The sequence below is a fragment of the Excalfactoria chinensis genome, chromosome 3 (assembly GCF_039878825.1).
Source record: "Excalfactoria chinensis isolate bCotChi1 chromosome 3, bCotChi1.hap2, whole genome shotgun sequence".
Taxonomy (NCBI): Eukaryota; Metazoa; Chordata; class Aves; order Galliformes; family Phasianidae; genus Excalfactoria; species Excalfactoria chinensis.
In genome coordinates this window covers 84,840,581-84,855,841 of record NC_092827.1, presented here as the reverse complement: position 1 = coordinate 84,855,841, position 15,261 = coordinate 84,840,581, and the positions used below count along the sequence as shown (strand labels likewise).

Sequence of the window (15,261 nt, the reverse complement as noted above, 5' to 3'; positions counted from 1 at the left end):
AATGTAACCATTCCTCATCTCTTCAACAGGATCTCAAATATTTAACATTAGCATAAATAGTCTTGCAATTGGGATGCAAGGATCCTCATTTGCATTTGCCTGATGCCAACAAACTCACCCTGACACCTCTTAGAAAACAGGTCTTTTGTTTCCTCAAAGACACCGCTCTCATCTGGCACAACCACTGTGTACCTCAGAAACTGCACAGAGATTGTCACTCTCAAAAACAAATGCTACTCATAAGATTTTACAAGTTAAAGGAATATAACATAGCTACTGCTTTGTAACAGAAGTTGGTTTCATAAGTACTATTCAACAAACAAGCAAAGGTTCTTTTTAATCTGGAAGCCAGGAGCATGCTCATGGAACAGCCACGGCTTTTCTCCTCTTTTCACAAAGCACTGTCTTTCTGGCATTCTGTCAGTCAAGCTCCTGTTTGCATTCCTGGCTCCAACACAGGTTCAGATCATAGCCCATCATAATCCCAGTAATTAGAAACAAGTTGGTTTGTTTTCAGTATATCCAGAAATATCACCTACTTGCCTAAAGTATTCCCAGTATTTCACTGTATATGCATTTCTGGGTTAAAAGTCAAAGTCATTGTATCAAGGTTCCAGTAATTTGTGTAATTTCTGTTCCAGCTCTGTTTACTGGATAAACACGAAAATAGCACAGAGCAGTGAGAAATCGACATTCACAGCCTGCTTTCAAAGACACCAACAGCTTATCTAGAAGCTGTAGATAACCAGCACAAAACACAAATACCTGGGAAACGTAATTGTGGCTGCAAAGCTGACTTACATACCATGCACTTCATGCAACGAGGTTCACACTGCCTAGCTGAACCAGCCCCCTACAGTAAATAAATATTAATTGTGCTTAGCCACAGCTGCTGCACAGCAGAACACACATACCCCAGATCTATGACAAAGCGAATGGATCACACACCTTCAGATGTTAATATGTAACCAAGAGCCTCACATGTAACAGTCTAGGAATGGGCAAGTTTGTTTTCTAAGCCACAGTGAACAGTTTGTGCTTTTCTACACAACACAACTGTACTGCTGAGGCTGTTCTTGCTCCATCAAGTCCTTGAAGCAACTGAAATGCAGCAACATGCAACAGCACTACTATGTTTCTACAGCCATGATCCATAACGGATACAACTGCAGAATGGTTGGAGCTGAAGAAAGAGGAGCAATTCACAGCAGAAGGAGCAGGACTCCCTTCTTTACTCCAAACATCTGTTTTCATAATTTCAGCCCCCCTAATCAATTTTTTTTTCCTAACATAAATTACACTCTGCATTGAAGTCAGGGAAGCACTAACTTTGTATAAAACACAGCTGACTTCCAGCCTAGAAGTCGCTGGCTTGCAATCGATTAGTGCATTTTTTCCATCACTGGGCCTGAAGCAACGCATTGACCTCAAAGTGCTCTGACATGCTAACAAAACAAATGAGAAGCAACAACTGTGAACCAAAGTTTCTATCAATTAACATATTTATTTTCTAGTAGGGTTAAAAAGTATGAAAACTTGAATTTCTCAAGCAAGTCGGGAGCGTGACACTCACTCCCAACTTGAATTTCTGAGGGTTTCAGTTTCTGGAGAAGTGCTCCACCAGCCTACGCAACCTTTACAGACCTGCTTTGTGAAAGTGCCAAAATCCTGTGCATGGCAGAACCCAGAAAACACAGAACAGGATCAGAATCTGCGTATTTCAAGGAAAAAGAAAATGATGGCAGTCATTCCCTCTGCGTGAATGCAAGGGAGCTCTAGCAGCAATGAAATGGGAAGCTGCAAGAGGAGCAGGTAGTTCAGGGACTCCCACTGCAGGAATTTGTACTCCTTTCCACTGGCAAATACATTTAGCATTGAATGCATATATGGAGCAGAACCAGGCCCAAGACATTTGTAGGGCAGACATCCAGAGACCAAGTTATACTACAGCCTCTCAGAGCATACAACTGCCTTCATTTCCCAATGAACTCAAGATGGACACTTCTTTGGTGTAAGCCTCTGCTGTCTCACCCAGCAGCAGTGCACCAACTATGAGAACTGAGGTCATCGGGAGCATGACAGACCAGCTGCCTCAGCTGCCTTTATGGAAGCCTGCTACTCCAAACTAAACAATAAGTCTGTAAACTCACAGTAATAAACTTACTCATACGTGATTTTGAAGAGGTAGACTTAAGAAGCAAGAACTTCTTGCGCCAAGCCTAAAGGAGCGGCTAGCAACAGAAAGATCTTTATCTTTTAGATATGCCTAATCAGTGTATGGAGACATTTCACTTCCACAGTAATTCTCAGAGAAGTTTCGAACACGGGATGGATAATGGTTCTTTTTCCCCCCTCGTACGTTAGTTATGTTTTCTAATTATAAGCGTCAATTTCTATTTCCTTGGTGCCACCATGTGGCAAAAACATGTACTGCCATTTTACATGCAAAAGCCACTTCCAATTTGTTCTAAAGAAAGGCTGCATTTGCAATGTCTGCGTTGAAAGGTACAGTCACTTTAGGTTGGTGTGTAAGTATATATGAATGCTATGTTTCACTCTCAGAAAATACATACACTAATTTAGACAAGAAAGGGTAAAAAAAAATATTGAATAGCAAAAGACGATGCATTTGGCAACAGCTAAACCACCCTCAACACTGAAACAGGCACATTATTATCCACATGAAATACATAACCAGAGGTGTTTTAAGTTGCTGAAGTGACAGATATAAGCGTTTTTTATTGCAACATACAGTGAACGTTCACAAATCAGCATTAAATATACCACCCTCAAATTAAACGTACAAGAGCCAGTTCCTGGATTGGGTTTTTCTGGATCAGTTTGTGTGTGTGTGTGTTGGGTTTCTTAAACTCTCTTCATAGATGCTTAAATAGCACCCTATTTTTAGGAAAGGCTTTATAAAGAAGACATCAGAGTCTCCTTGCCAGCTTGCAGAAGCTCAGAAGAGAACACAAGATGATCTGGATTCATGCAGATCTAAGCTAAGTGCCCAGCAGAGGACGACCATCAACTTCCCTTCCATCTCCACAGCCATGCAGAGTGACACAGAGAAAGAAAAAAAGATGAGATGACTACCTAGAACCAGTCTGTACACATTTCTACTCCCAAGGGAAGGCATTTTGATTACACGGACAAGCCACGACAAACAGCAAAGCAGCAGCCCTACTGACACCACTGCGACAGCAAAAAACAGAGGTGGATTCACTTTTGCCAAAAAGTTAACTGACATTTTATGCAAAGTGAACACCTCTAGCCTCCATCATTAACTTATCCATTATCTTCTGCTAGCCCCTGTTAAAGCAGCTCAGTAGGTTAAGTTCCATTCCTACAATTGTTCACAGGGCTTAGGCCACTGCTGAGCTCTGTACAGTGATGCAGAACAGGATTCTACTTGTACATGCTTTGGTACATTAGCATTTAAGTTCAGCTCTGGAGCAGCTGAATGTTCATGTGCTGTATGCTGTCAAACAATGCCACAATTCTAATCTCACTCATTTGATCAGTATCAAACAGAAGCACAATACACAGACCTTGAATTCACTCCAGGAAACAACAGATCTCTTCCTGTGGTCATTTTATGCAGTTGTTGGACAAAATGCAAATACATGAGGTTATCCCTCTAGATTCTCAAGAACTAGAGATGGAAAGGGATTAAACTGTTCCTTGACTGACAGGGTGCAAGGAGGCTCTACAGAAGTTTACATGGAGTTGCACTTCATCAGTTAACAATGGCTACTGCAGATATATTGATGCATCAAATCCTCCTGAAAAAAAAACAACCCTGTTCTTCTCCAGCATCATGAGCATGTAAATTTTTATGCATCTTTTAGCTAGAAACAGGAGAACAGTTAAACGAAAGAAGCAAGAGGCTGTGAGCCAAGAATACTTCTAATCCTGTTGTGATTGAAAAGTTAACCTGAGCCTGCCTCTCCCCATGCGTAAAATGGGGATAATTAATCCTCACTTAACCATGTAAATTAAATAATGTTTCAACAGTGCTGCAAGTGCCACATATTAATTAATGCCGAGGTAATAAAAAGGAAAGAGACAAAAGTGGAGCACTTTGCTACTTACCTGCAAGTCAGAGGTTGTACTGCAATTCTGAATAGGGTATATTTGGCACTTGGAAGATTAGACCCTAAATTATTATTCAAGTCTTAAAGAGAAAAATTTCTCTCTGTCTTGCAAGCACAACAGCTATCAAGCAGATGAAAGCCAGGCACACACTTTGTTCTGCATTTCTTATCACCTCTTTGCAAGAAAATAAGAAGATGTAACTAAGGAAATGCCATAATCAAATATCCATAACCAAAGGTAAAACAAACAATAGGGGAAGATCCATACCTTGAACACCTTCCAGAAGTAAATCAACACCCTTTCTATAAAAGCTGAAGGCAGTTTCATAGTCTTCTTCTTCCTCCTTTTTCAAGGCCAGCTTTATCAACTCGCCCGCTTTCTCCAAGTAATCTTGTTTGCCAGGCTTGGGTTTTAAGCTTCCAGAAAACAGACCATGGCTCTCCCTCTCTCCTTCAGGTTTGCTCCACTCCTGCTCAGATGCCACAGTGCTTTGTACTGGGGGCTCAGAAGTAAGGCAAAGGCCAACAGCTCTACTGGGAGAACTGTGATTGGATGCCATTCCATCATCTAATTCAGCAAGAGAGTCTACATCAACTGTCAGAGAGATCAGGTCACTGTCACTAGAGAAGCCTGAAAGCATGATAAGACAGACATTTGTTACTCTCCATTATATTCCACAGGAACATTCATAATTCTTTATCACATCCAAATATTTTAGCTTTCTTTTCACCTTTCCAACTTCCTAAGACGTTGAGCACAAAAATTCTCCAACTTAAGAACAGCTTTTGAGTAACCAGAGAAACATGTTTTATTTAAAAAGTTAGCTACAAACTGCAGAGCAGTTCTTCATTTTAATACTGGGAATGAAGAGACAAACATCTAACACCCAACTTTAACCTTCAAAGCCTGTCCACTGCTGGGCCCCAGGAAACTAAACCTCCCTGTGTGAGTGCTGTTAGAACAGCAGGAGCCAGATCATTGTTGGAAGATCTCTATACACACTGTATTAAATCAGTATGATGAAACATTCCAAAAATACTCAATTAGGACTTCAGATCCACAGCGTTTGTCAGCTTATGCATCACACAGCATTCTAATTCATGACTACCATATATACTATTCCTTCGTTGTTAAGATGTGGTAACAAATGGATTAGCTTATACCTCTTTCACTGGAATTTCACAGCTAGCACATCTTATTTCATATACACTGAAGATCAGTTTGAAGTAAATGTAATTTCAGACTCCAGAAACCTTGAAGAGTTATTTGGGAATAAGTGGCAAAGATATTTTACATCTACACCCTCCTGTATGAATCATCATCCACATAAGGTGTCCACCCGTAATTATGACTTTTTAGTAATTCAAAGTCCACAAAAGTAATTGAAATAACTTCAGACCTCACCTCCACATTCCGACTGGCTTGTAAGTGTCACATCATCAAGTCCGCTTAAGTCTTTCCGAACTGAAAAAGACAAGAATGATAAAAATGGTTCTGATAGCTTTTTGCATGACAGGTTAGACTTGTTATCAAAAATGGAAGATATGACCCTGCAGCAGGTAGAAGTACATATTGTGAAGCTGCTCTTGAACTGGCTACCAGAGATACCCATTTGGTAGTACACCATTAAACCTGACAGCAAAATTAGACTCGCCATTTCTGTTCACCACCAAGGTTAAGATCAGAACACAAGCATTTGCTTAGGTTGGTTAACTCAAACCTCAGCACTCCAACACACCTAATTTCAACAGCAGTAAGACTTTAATCCCTATCACACAACGTTCTGATGATTTACAGTTAACAAGAATTATAACAGAAGAGTCTTCAAAGCTGGGACCTACATCTACACACTAAGAAAAAACTGCCAGGTTTCAGACTCAAAAAATGTCATTCCAGAACAGTACTCTGCGTGAGACATATGGAGCAAGCAATGAATTTGGCAGTGCCACCTGGATATCACGTAGCAGTTTGTTTTATCACCTTGGCACATGTACCCACTGAAGCAATAAAACAACCAAGAAGGTCAAGGCATTTAGCTGTTTGTACATGCAACAAAAGTAAATTTTGAGCAAAAACCGGCTGTCTTGTTTTCTTCTGTATTATCAACAGAGTCAAGAGTTTATGCACGTTATCAGGAAAAGTATTCTGACTTGTTGTATAGCAGCAAGGAGGTGACTCAAAGGCACCTAGCTCAAACTTTCAGTTTGATTTTGCAACTCTAGAGTTTCAAGGGGTAGGGAAGAGGGAGGGAGGGGAGGAATGAGGTTTACAGTTTATGGAAGAGTAGATAGAAAGCATGCATTTGCTAAGCGCTGTAGAAATGTTGCTTCTCTAGAGCTAGCAGTTCATTTAACATGAGCGAGAGGGAAACAAAAAAAACAGGAAGAACAGATTACCAGTCACTGCTTGGTCTAAAACTAAGCTATGATGATATTCAGTGACACAAGACTACTGGAGAACATGGGAGTGCACACATGCACCTAAGACATTGCTCTGGATCTTTTCAGGGGAGGAAAATAAAGCAGTGTTCACGCTGAGAAGAAAACTGTAGTTTCATGAATATATAAAGATGGTAACCTCACAACAGACCAGCTGGAGGAAGACAGAAGACTCATTAGGATATGAGTGGTTAAGTATCATCTGTCCAAGTCAGAGACAACAAATTTAAATTTGGATGTTCATGACTAAATTTATTTAATAACATTCAGGGGCATCAAATGTTTTTCTTCAGTGAAAAAAAATCACAAGCTAGGGAATCTGTACACGCAAACAGAGCTGACTGATGAACAAAGGATACAGACAGAGTGAACGGAAAAGCTGTGGTTTTCATAGAATCACAGAATGCCTTGAGTTGACAGAGAACCTTGAGTTGACAGAGAACCTTGAAGGCCATCCAGTTCCAAACCCCTGCCATGAACAGGGACCCCTCCCACTAGACCATGTTGCTCAAAGCTCCATCCAACACCCTGAATCCCTCCAGGAAAGAGCATCCACAGCCACTCTGGGCAAGCTATTCCAACACCTCACCACACCGTGAGTAAAGAAATTCCTCCTAGTATCTAATCTAAATGTATTCTCTATTAGCTTAAAACCATTACCCCTTGCCCTGTCACTATCAGACCATGTTTTGTGGGAAGGGTGTGCTAGTCTCCCAGACTATAAGAATCAGGACACGTCTACCCAGCATATTTCAAACAGAGCTTCCCCTTTCTATGATGCAAACAAAATGATGTCCATTCTGCTCCTGCAGACAAGTTGACCAGAAGCTGTATGAACACAGCTAGCATGGCACAGAGTCTGAGATAATAAACTTTGCTTAAGGGCGTGGTATAAAGCCCAGGTCCATCACCACACAATTCACAATCATAGGGCTTCCAAGCAGCATGAAGGGTAGGAAAAGTCTGAACTGCACCTGCTTATTTCTGGAAAGAAAACATGAATGTGGTAAAACCGGAAGGATGAAAAAAAAATAATACTAATAAAAAACAAAAGATTTTCCAAGGGAATTTATCTATAGAATGTGGCAATTGGTATAGAAAAAAAATCAGAGAGGAAGTTTGACAGACGAACATCATTCCACACATCTAGAGAGGAAAATGAGTGACCATCAGCAAAATGAGAAAGTACTGCGATGCTCTGAGATCTGCTCTCTTGTAGAGCACAGAAATCTTTGTAGAAGCATTTAAAGCACAAACGGTCAAACTGTGAGAGAAACACGGTATTTATTGCTCATTTTGGTTCAAAAAAATAAAAAATTAAAAAAAAAAAAAAAACTACCATCAGATTGCTTCTTCTACCATTAATGTGCATGCATTCTGCAGAGTGAACTTTGTCTTAAAAGAACAAGCAAAACTGAGAAAACACAACAGACCCTTACTAGCAAACACCAACTTCTATTAAGCAAACACAAGCCCCTTCTCAGTAGGACAGCTTGGAGGAACAGTGCTCACAGGGAGGCTGTGTCAGCCCATGAAAACAGAACTCACTAGTCCCAGAGTTAGCTATGATAATCAGACCTAGAAGAATTACATTCAAGCAGGAAGAAGATGCAGAGAGGAGTATTGCCACTGCCATCTAGAGGCCTTAAAGACAGCTGTTACTTTCTCTCCCAAATCCCATTTGCCAACATTTGGTTTCAAACATAAGAAAGTACGAGTCACAAGACATAAGTATACTTTGTATATGATAATAATCTATACTTTCATGCTGTTACTCTCCTTAACAAATCCTATTTGCCAACATTAGGTTTCAAACACAAGAAACTACGAGCATAATTTTTAAGTGTATCTTCTGGATTCTACGGAGCAGTTAAAGTCTGGTGACCATCCAGAGCATGAATAGCTGAATAAGAATCCTCTGAAATGAATGCAGCAGTTCAAGTCTTAGACCTATTTTTCATGCTCTGGACAAATTCAAAGTTACCTTTGCATTTATTGATCAGTCTCAACATGATTTTAAAGTTCCTTGCAAATTTCTACCACCAGAGATTAAGACGTCATGAATGCTATTTACCCTTTTGGAGTCAGGCGGGATTGCATACATTTTCATCAGAGTTCAGTCCCCACTGATACCTGAAGAAGTTCATTTTGAACAACAGCACACCAGAACTTTTAAAGCAGACTGGACAAACTCTCAGAAAATGTCCTATTAGAAGCAAACTTGCAGCAGAGTGGGCAGAGTTCTGCTGAGCTCAGCTTCTTTTTTTTTTTTTCTTTTTTTTTTTTTTCCCTTTAATCCCAGTTTCAACTTATCTGTAATATCAAGCACACAGAAACCAGATACCAATGTATAAGGCCACTTGACAGAAGGAAACAAACCTTCAGAGCTGCAGTCAGACAGGTTGTCAGTTAGGGAGTCAGGCAAAGGCTCAACAGGGCCGATCAGTTCAGATCCATCGTGTACCTCCCCACCCTGAAAAGAGGGAAAGAAATTATTTAGCAGCTGTGCTCTATGGAAAGTCTCATTATATAGCAGCAATATTCAAAATTAACTTTTCTAACCAGTAAATATTCCACTACCTTTCAGTTAACACACTTAATTGAGCTACACATGCCTACAAAATTAGCTTGAGGTGTGATCCTAGTATAATTCTAACCTATTTAACAACTATGTAAAACAGCTGGTATAATTTCTCACAGATTTCTGTGGGTGTAATGATGTAACATGATGGAAAGCACAGCAATAACAGCATAGTAGCAAGGTCCTATGCTGCACCAAGAGAGGATATGCTCAAATGCAGCAGCCATAGACATAGAAACAAAGGAAAGAAGCTGCTTACCTTCAGAAGGCCTCAGGTACACAGGGATCTCCTGCAAGATACCCTTACCTCCACTGCCAACCCTTAAATGAGATTTGGAAAGGTGTGGATTCTGGCTCTACCCCTTGCAGTCACCCAGGTGAACTGCATGCACCTGAGCTCCCCTGGGCTGGCCCTGCCTTCCCACCAGGTGCTCAATCACTGCTTCAAGCCCTGATTTACCATTTCCACTACAGATGGGTCACAGTAAGCCTAGCTAAACTCCATACATTGCACAACATAAAATTAGGAAAAACTTCTCTGTAAGAGTATTGAGGTGCTGGAACAGGCTGCCCAGGGTGGTGGTTGAGACGCCATTCTTGAAGGTGTTCAAGACATTGTACTAAGGAACACAGTTTAGTGGGGAAATATTGGTGGTAGGCGGACAATTAGACTTGATGATCTTAAAGGTCTTCTCCAACCTTGGGGATTCTATGATTCTATTGAAATTCAAAATGCACTCCCTCTAAAGAACCAAAGCAAAACAAGGGTTTTTGCTCTTCCTTGCCACAGACTACTTAGGTATCAACTTCAGCTTCCGTGGTAACACAAGTCCTGTACCACACAGGCTGCAGCAGGTCTAGAGTTTTACATGGAGAGTACAGTGAACCTCCATCTCCCTTGTGGTTCAGTGTGTGCCATTTCATGGTCTTCCCTAGGTCAGCAGGGCCCTCACACAGATGTGCCTGTGGCTCAGATTAAGTCTAACCAGGACCCAGTTTAGGACAAATGAAGACAAAGCCAGGGCCAGCATGTAAAGACAGTGTTATACCCTTCTAAGCCTGGAAGGCATTATAGGTAAAATATCAAAATAAACAGTTAATTGTATGAGGAAGCACCTTGTTTTGTTTTGTCTTTTTGCTGTTGTTTTGTGTGTTGAGAGTGTCATTTTGTTCTTGTTTTGTTAATTTTCTGCTTCGCATTTCAAGTTCATCCCTTCCATGCAACTTTAATAGAAAATGCACCACCTCCAAAAGCATTTCTAATCCGTCTTGAACTATTCCAGCACATTTCCATACAGGTAGTCCATTTTTCTAGAGTCAGTAGTACACAGATAAGGCAGCAGCCCACTCAGTTCTTTCTAAGACTTCACTACCCAACTCTACTCCTCCATGACTATGCTGCCTGTCAGATTTCTGTGCACAAAACCACTCACAGGTGGAGCTGAAAAATTCTGAGCCGGTGACTGATCAAAACACGAGGCTTTCTTACAGAAAAACAACATAGTATCACCTAGCGTGAGCTCAAGCTATTACACTCACATCATTCTCCCTGTAGACATATTTACTCATATAAAAATGAATGCCATTCTAGGTTTGCTCATTCATTGCCTTATAAAGTCAGAAAACATTCGCTGGAAGTTTAAAATCAATACTTTCATTAAGCAAAAGATTAAAACACTTCTGAACAAATATCCAAAAGCACAGAAGTATTTAAAAATAAAATCTAAAAAGTGCAAATGGAAATAAACTGAAAAATATTTAACTCCATTTTCCAATTTAGCACTACTTCCAATGCTTAATGAAAAATATCTGAAGTATTATGCAATAACTGCATCGTGGAGGTGAGTCGTAATCTGTAAGTCTTGCTGTAATCTTGCTTTTGCGTGTATCATTTATAGAGAATAAACATGTCAATACACTTGTAACCCGATCTAAGCCAAATGAGTATTTCCCTGATTTCGCGGAGTTATTATCATGTTTACAAGTACATTTAGGCTTATCTGCTTGTGGAACATTGGAGTTAGCTAAGTACCGAAAATAAAGAGGTCTGAAGGAACTATTGAAAGTGAACTGCTTCAGATGGAATAAAAAGGAAGTCTCATTGCTGTCCTAAACTATATTCTGGTGAATGGTTCTCATAACACTGTGCAAGCAGCATATTTGACTAGTTATATGCCAAATTTGTTGTCATGGTTTTGAACCCAGAAAAGGCCAAGAAAAGAGTTTCCTAATTATTCATTCTTCTAGTTTGAAACTGTAAGCAACTACATTAAAAAAAAATAATAATAATAAATAAATTATTTTTAAAAAAAAAAAAAAAAAAAAAAGTAAATTGTGGCAGTGTTTTTATTGCTTCCCCACAGCATCTAGATTTAACATCCCTGGTTTTGCTCATCATTCTGTAAGCAAAAATTCTGAATTCCTCCACCTAAAGTTCCTGTTGAACTTTCCACCTTCGAGGTGTGATACACCTTTCTGTTTTTTTCCTCAAAACTACATTTTGAGAGCAAATGGAAAACTGACAGTTGCTTCAGAACGTGTATCAGGCCAGTTGGTTGGCACTCCATTGCTTATAAATAAAGCAGAATAAGCAGTATGCTTTATTTCTATCAATAAGAAAAATAATCTTGCAAATACTAACAAACCTTAAAAAAGTCTTCAAGCTGCTTGCTGTTATAGAGAGCAGGGATATTAGCAGAAAACTGCAACAGGTCTTCAGCACATTGCCTTCTTTCTTCAATCACGGTTTCATCAAATCGCCCTGGAACAGACACATGGATTGACAGCTTTAGAAATAACTAGACATTTATTCTGCAATAATCACCACCACAGAGTAGATAAATATTTATTTTAAAAAAAAAAAAAAAAAAACACACAAAAAAAACAATGTTCTGGAGACAATGTTCTGAGCCTATGGAAGTCATTCGAGTGCTTCAGGAGAACACAGCAAATCTTCAATCTTCCTATTCTCAATTGTCCCTAGAGTACCACCTTCTGCAGTCCACTCAGATGATGAAAGCTGGCAGCTACGACAAGAATCTTTCACACTCTTATCGTAAGAATATGTGAGGCAACACTCTTCATTAGCCAAGAGACACTAACGGATGTCCAGTGTTGTCTAACAGTAAATGATACGTGTGCAATTTGACAATATGCCAGTCAGTGTCAGCCTTGATTACAGCCCAAATCCTGTAAGGAGCTGAGCATTCTTCATGTGTTCTCAAGAACGATGCATGACAGGAGCAGAAAGCAGAAATATTGCTAAAAGCCCCCAAACAGATAATTGGTTCCAAGGTGCTATTTATAGAGACAAATCACAGTGAGACAGGGAAGCTACCAGGCACTGAAGCAGCTCCGTGCAGACAGGGCCTCATCTCCCCTGGACTCAGGAGGTAATCAGAACTGGGAGGCAGCTCGTTTACCAAAGTGTGCAGTCCTTTCCTTTTTCCCTTCCCAGCACCCAAGACGTTCCAATTAGAAAAAAAATGTTTAAAAACCAATCCCACAGCTCACCTCAGAGATTTGCTTCTCAGGAGAAAGAACCCTTGTATTACTACCTTAAATACACATTCTTCACAATTGCACACAACTTCTTTTAGCTTTTCATGTCAACATCACTTTGTTGTTGAAATAGTTATAAGTTTACAAAAGGAAAAGGGCAGAGGTGAACAGTAATAATTGGAGGAGAACAGAAAAGATAGTTGAAACAGCTATACAGAGGGAAAAAAAGGACTGGGAAGACAAGTTCAAGAAATAGTATTGCTGTAACAGCATGACCATAAAAATAAGAGCCACCTGTAACAGCTCTGTGGCATCAACCTTTGAAGAGGACAAAAGATGCATTCAGTACAGAAGCAAAATTCATTTATACTCAGAGCAAGCAAAATATATATATATATATCCCAGAAGAAAATATCAAAGCAGGACTCTTTCCAGAAATTCTTCAAGTAAATAGCTCCTGCCCATGTGGTAACAGAAGAAAGAAAATAAAACTAGAAAGACATGTACATACTCAGAAGATCACAAACACAGCTTTGGGGGATTATTTTTTCCATGAAAAGAAAGGAAAGATATTGCTGGGCTAATTTTCAGCTGGATCAGCCCCGTGATTTGTTCACCCTGGCCATTCAGCTGTACAAACATTAGCAGACATACAAAAGAGTGGGCAACAAGTAAGCAGAAAGAAGGCAAAGGCAATGCTATCACATTCAGTGGAAGTGCTGAAATCAGGCCATATCAAACTGCTCATCAAACTTCAGAGGCCTTCACAGCAGCACTGTAGGAGCATTATGTATTTTTGCCTCACTCCAAGCAAAACAGGACATCATGAAAAAAATAATTTCCCTCAGTAAAGCGTAACAGCATGAAATAAATTAATCTACAAAATAACACAGACACTAATGTAATGCACCAGAAAATCAATTACAAGGAAATTAGCAGCTAACAAGGTCAGAAACGTACAATCTGCACAAGAAAGTGATTCTGTAAGATACCGTTCCTGGTTTCCCAGGGATCCTTCTCTCTCCATTATACTCCTTCATCAAAACCAGTAAGAAGTGACTTTCTTCTTCCTCGCCCTCTCCAAGCATCCAACAGGCACAGGCAGCATGCACGCAGGCCTACAGGCTGACAAGGCACTTACTCGTGTGCAAGTCCAGCAGGCAGCAGTTGCCTCCTCCTTCCCTTAGGAGGCCACAGCGTGGGCACTCTACTCACCAGGATGCTGTTTCACACATTTCACAGAAAAATCATTAGCTTTGCAGCCACCTCACCTCTCAAATTTAGCTGATCCATGTGAGCAAGAGATTTGACTTTCTGACAGTGCAATTATATAAGCCTTATTTTCTCAGCTGAGCAAAAACAAAATTCACTAAGATATATGTTGGAATAAAGCCACTGAAATGCTAGTCACTGTCACATTTTCCAACTCATCAGCATCATGATACACTAACAGGACAACCAGTTTCAGAACTACTTCATGGGATGGAAAAATATTATTTGGCACTGGTTTGCTCACAGACTGTCATCTCTGCAGCAGTTCCATTCCCAGACACTCTCACTGAACTCCTTCTCATTCCCCTGCTTCCCCTGTAGCTCAGCACCTGGACTGGTCTCCCCGTTCTCACTAAGACTTTCAGAAGTACTCAGATACTCATCTGACTCTTCAGACACAACCTACATGATATCTTCCTGCACCCGTAACATGGGTGGAAAAGTTTATTCTACTTGTTCTATCCTTCACTTGACTTACTTTTCCCTCATCCATAACAAGTTCCATATTTTGAAGTAAGCAGCTTAAAAAAAACACACACTTGCAGATATAATTTTCAAGAGCTGTGCTGTCGAACATGCATGGCAGCTCAGTTCTTCAGGCGTGACGCATCTTTGGTTATCCCAAATACAGCAGCACAGCAGGACCTATTCGTTCCTAAATCCTTCTCAGTACTCCACATCACCTCCTGAAACTCTGGATGCTGCACTTGAGATTCTGCTGAGCTTTAACACTTTTAGAACAAGAACAAGAATAAGCTCAACTGCCTGAACCAACAGTTCCCACTCGTAAAGCATACTCTCCACAAAACAATATGAAACACTGTTTAAAGCACATGCATTAAAAACTAAAAAATAAATAAAGAAATTATGTTGTTGGCATCTACTGGCAATGCTTATAAATAACTAATATAAAAATGCAACAAGTAAAACATCACCACAGTGAAAAAACGTTGCAGAAATGCTTTGTTAAAGGAGCCTGAAAAGGGAAGCTCTTAACAGAGGTGTGCTTTGCAGCTCACCTTTAACTGAACAAGACTGAAGTTTGTCAGAAACTCAGCATCCACAAAGGCTACACCCTTTCTCTAATACAAAAAGCACTAGGACTGAAGATACATGCTTTAGGTGGCAATAAAATGCACAGTACCTATTATGCATGGAAGAGACACAGTAGAAGCTGTTGTAAAATGTTAGGTTTTAATTAAGATAAATCTTCAATTGGAAAAAACACATTTCTGTTCCTTTCTGCTATCTAAGGATTATTTAAAACAACTTCTTACATCATTTCTTCTTCCCTGCATTCTTCATTCAACCTTAGTGAGCTTTGCTTAGTTTGGTTTTTAACTTCAAAGAGTATTTTGTCAATAACTACAC

At 39.9% G+C, this 15,261-nt stretch overlaps 1 protein-coding gene across 1 annotated transcript in view; it reads right to left on the bottom strand.

Annotated features, from left to right (window-relative positions):
* Positions 1-15,261, bottom strand: part of RPS6KC1 (ribosomal protein S6 kinase C1) — an 82,820-nt gene that overhangs the window by 55,054 nt on the left and 12,505 nt on the right. Inside the window, exons 4-7 of the mRNA XM_072331025.1 lie at positions 11,763-11,878; positions 8,916-9,009; positions 5,503-5,562; positions 4,366-4,728 (exon numbers count right to left, since the gene is read on the bottom strand). Coding sequence (XP_072187126.1) covers positions 4,366-4,728; positions 5,503-5,562; positions 8,916-9,009; positions 11,763-11,878 — 633 coding nt within the window. The remainder of the gene's footprint in view (positions 1-4,365; positions 4,729-5,502; positions 5,563-8,915; positions 9,010-11,762; positions 11,879-15,261) is intronic.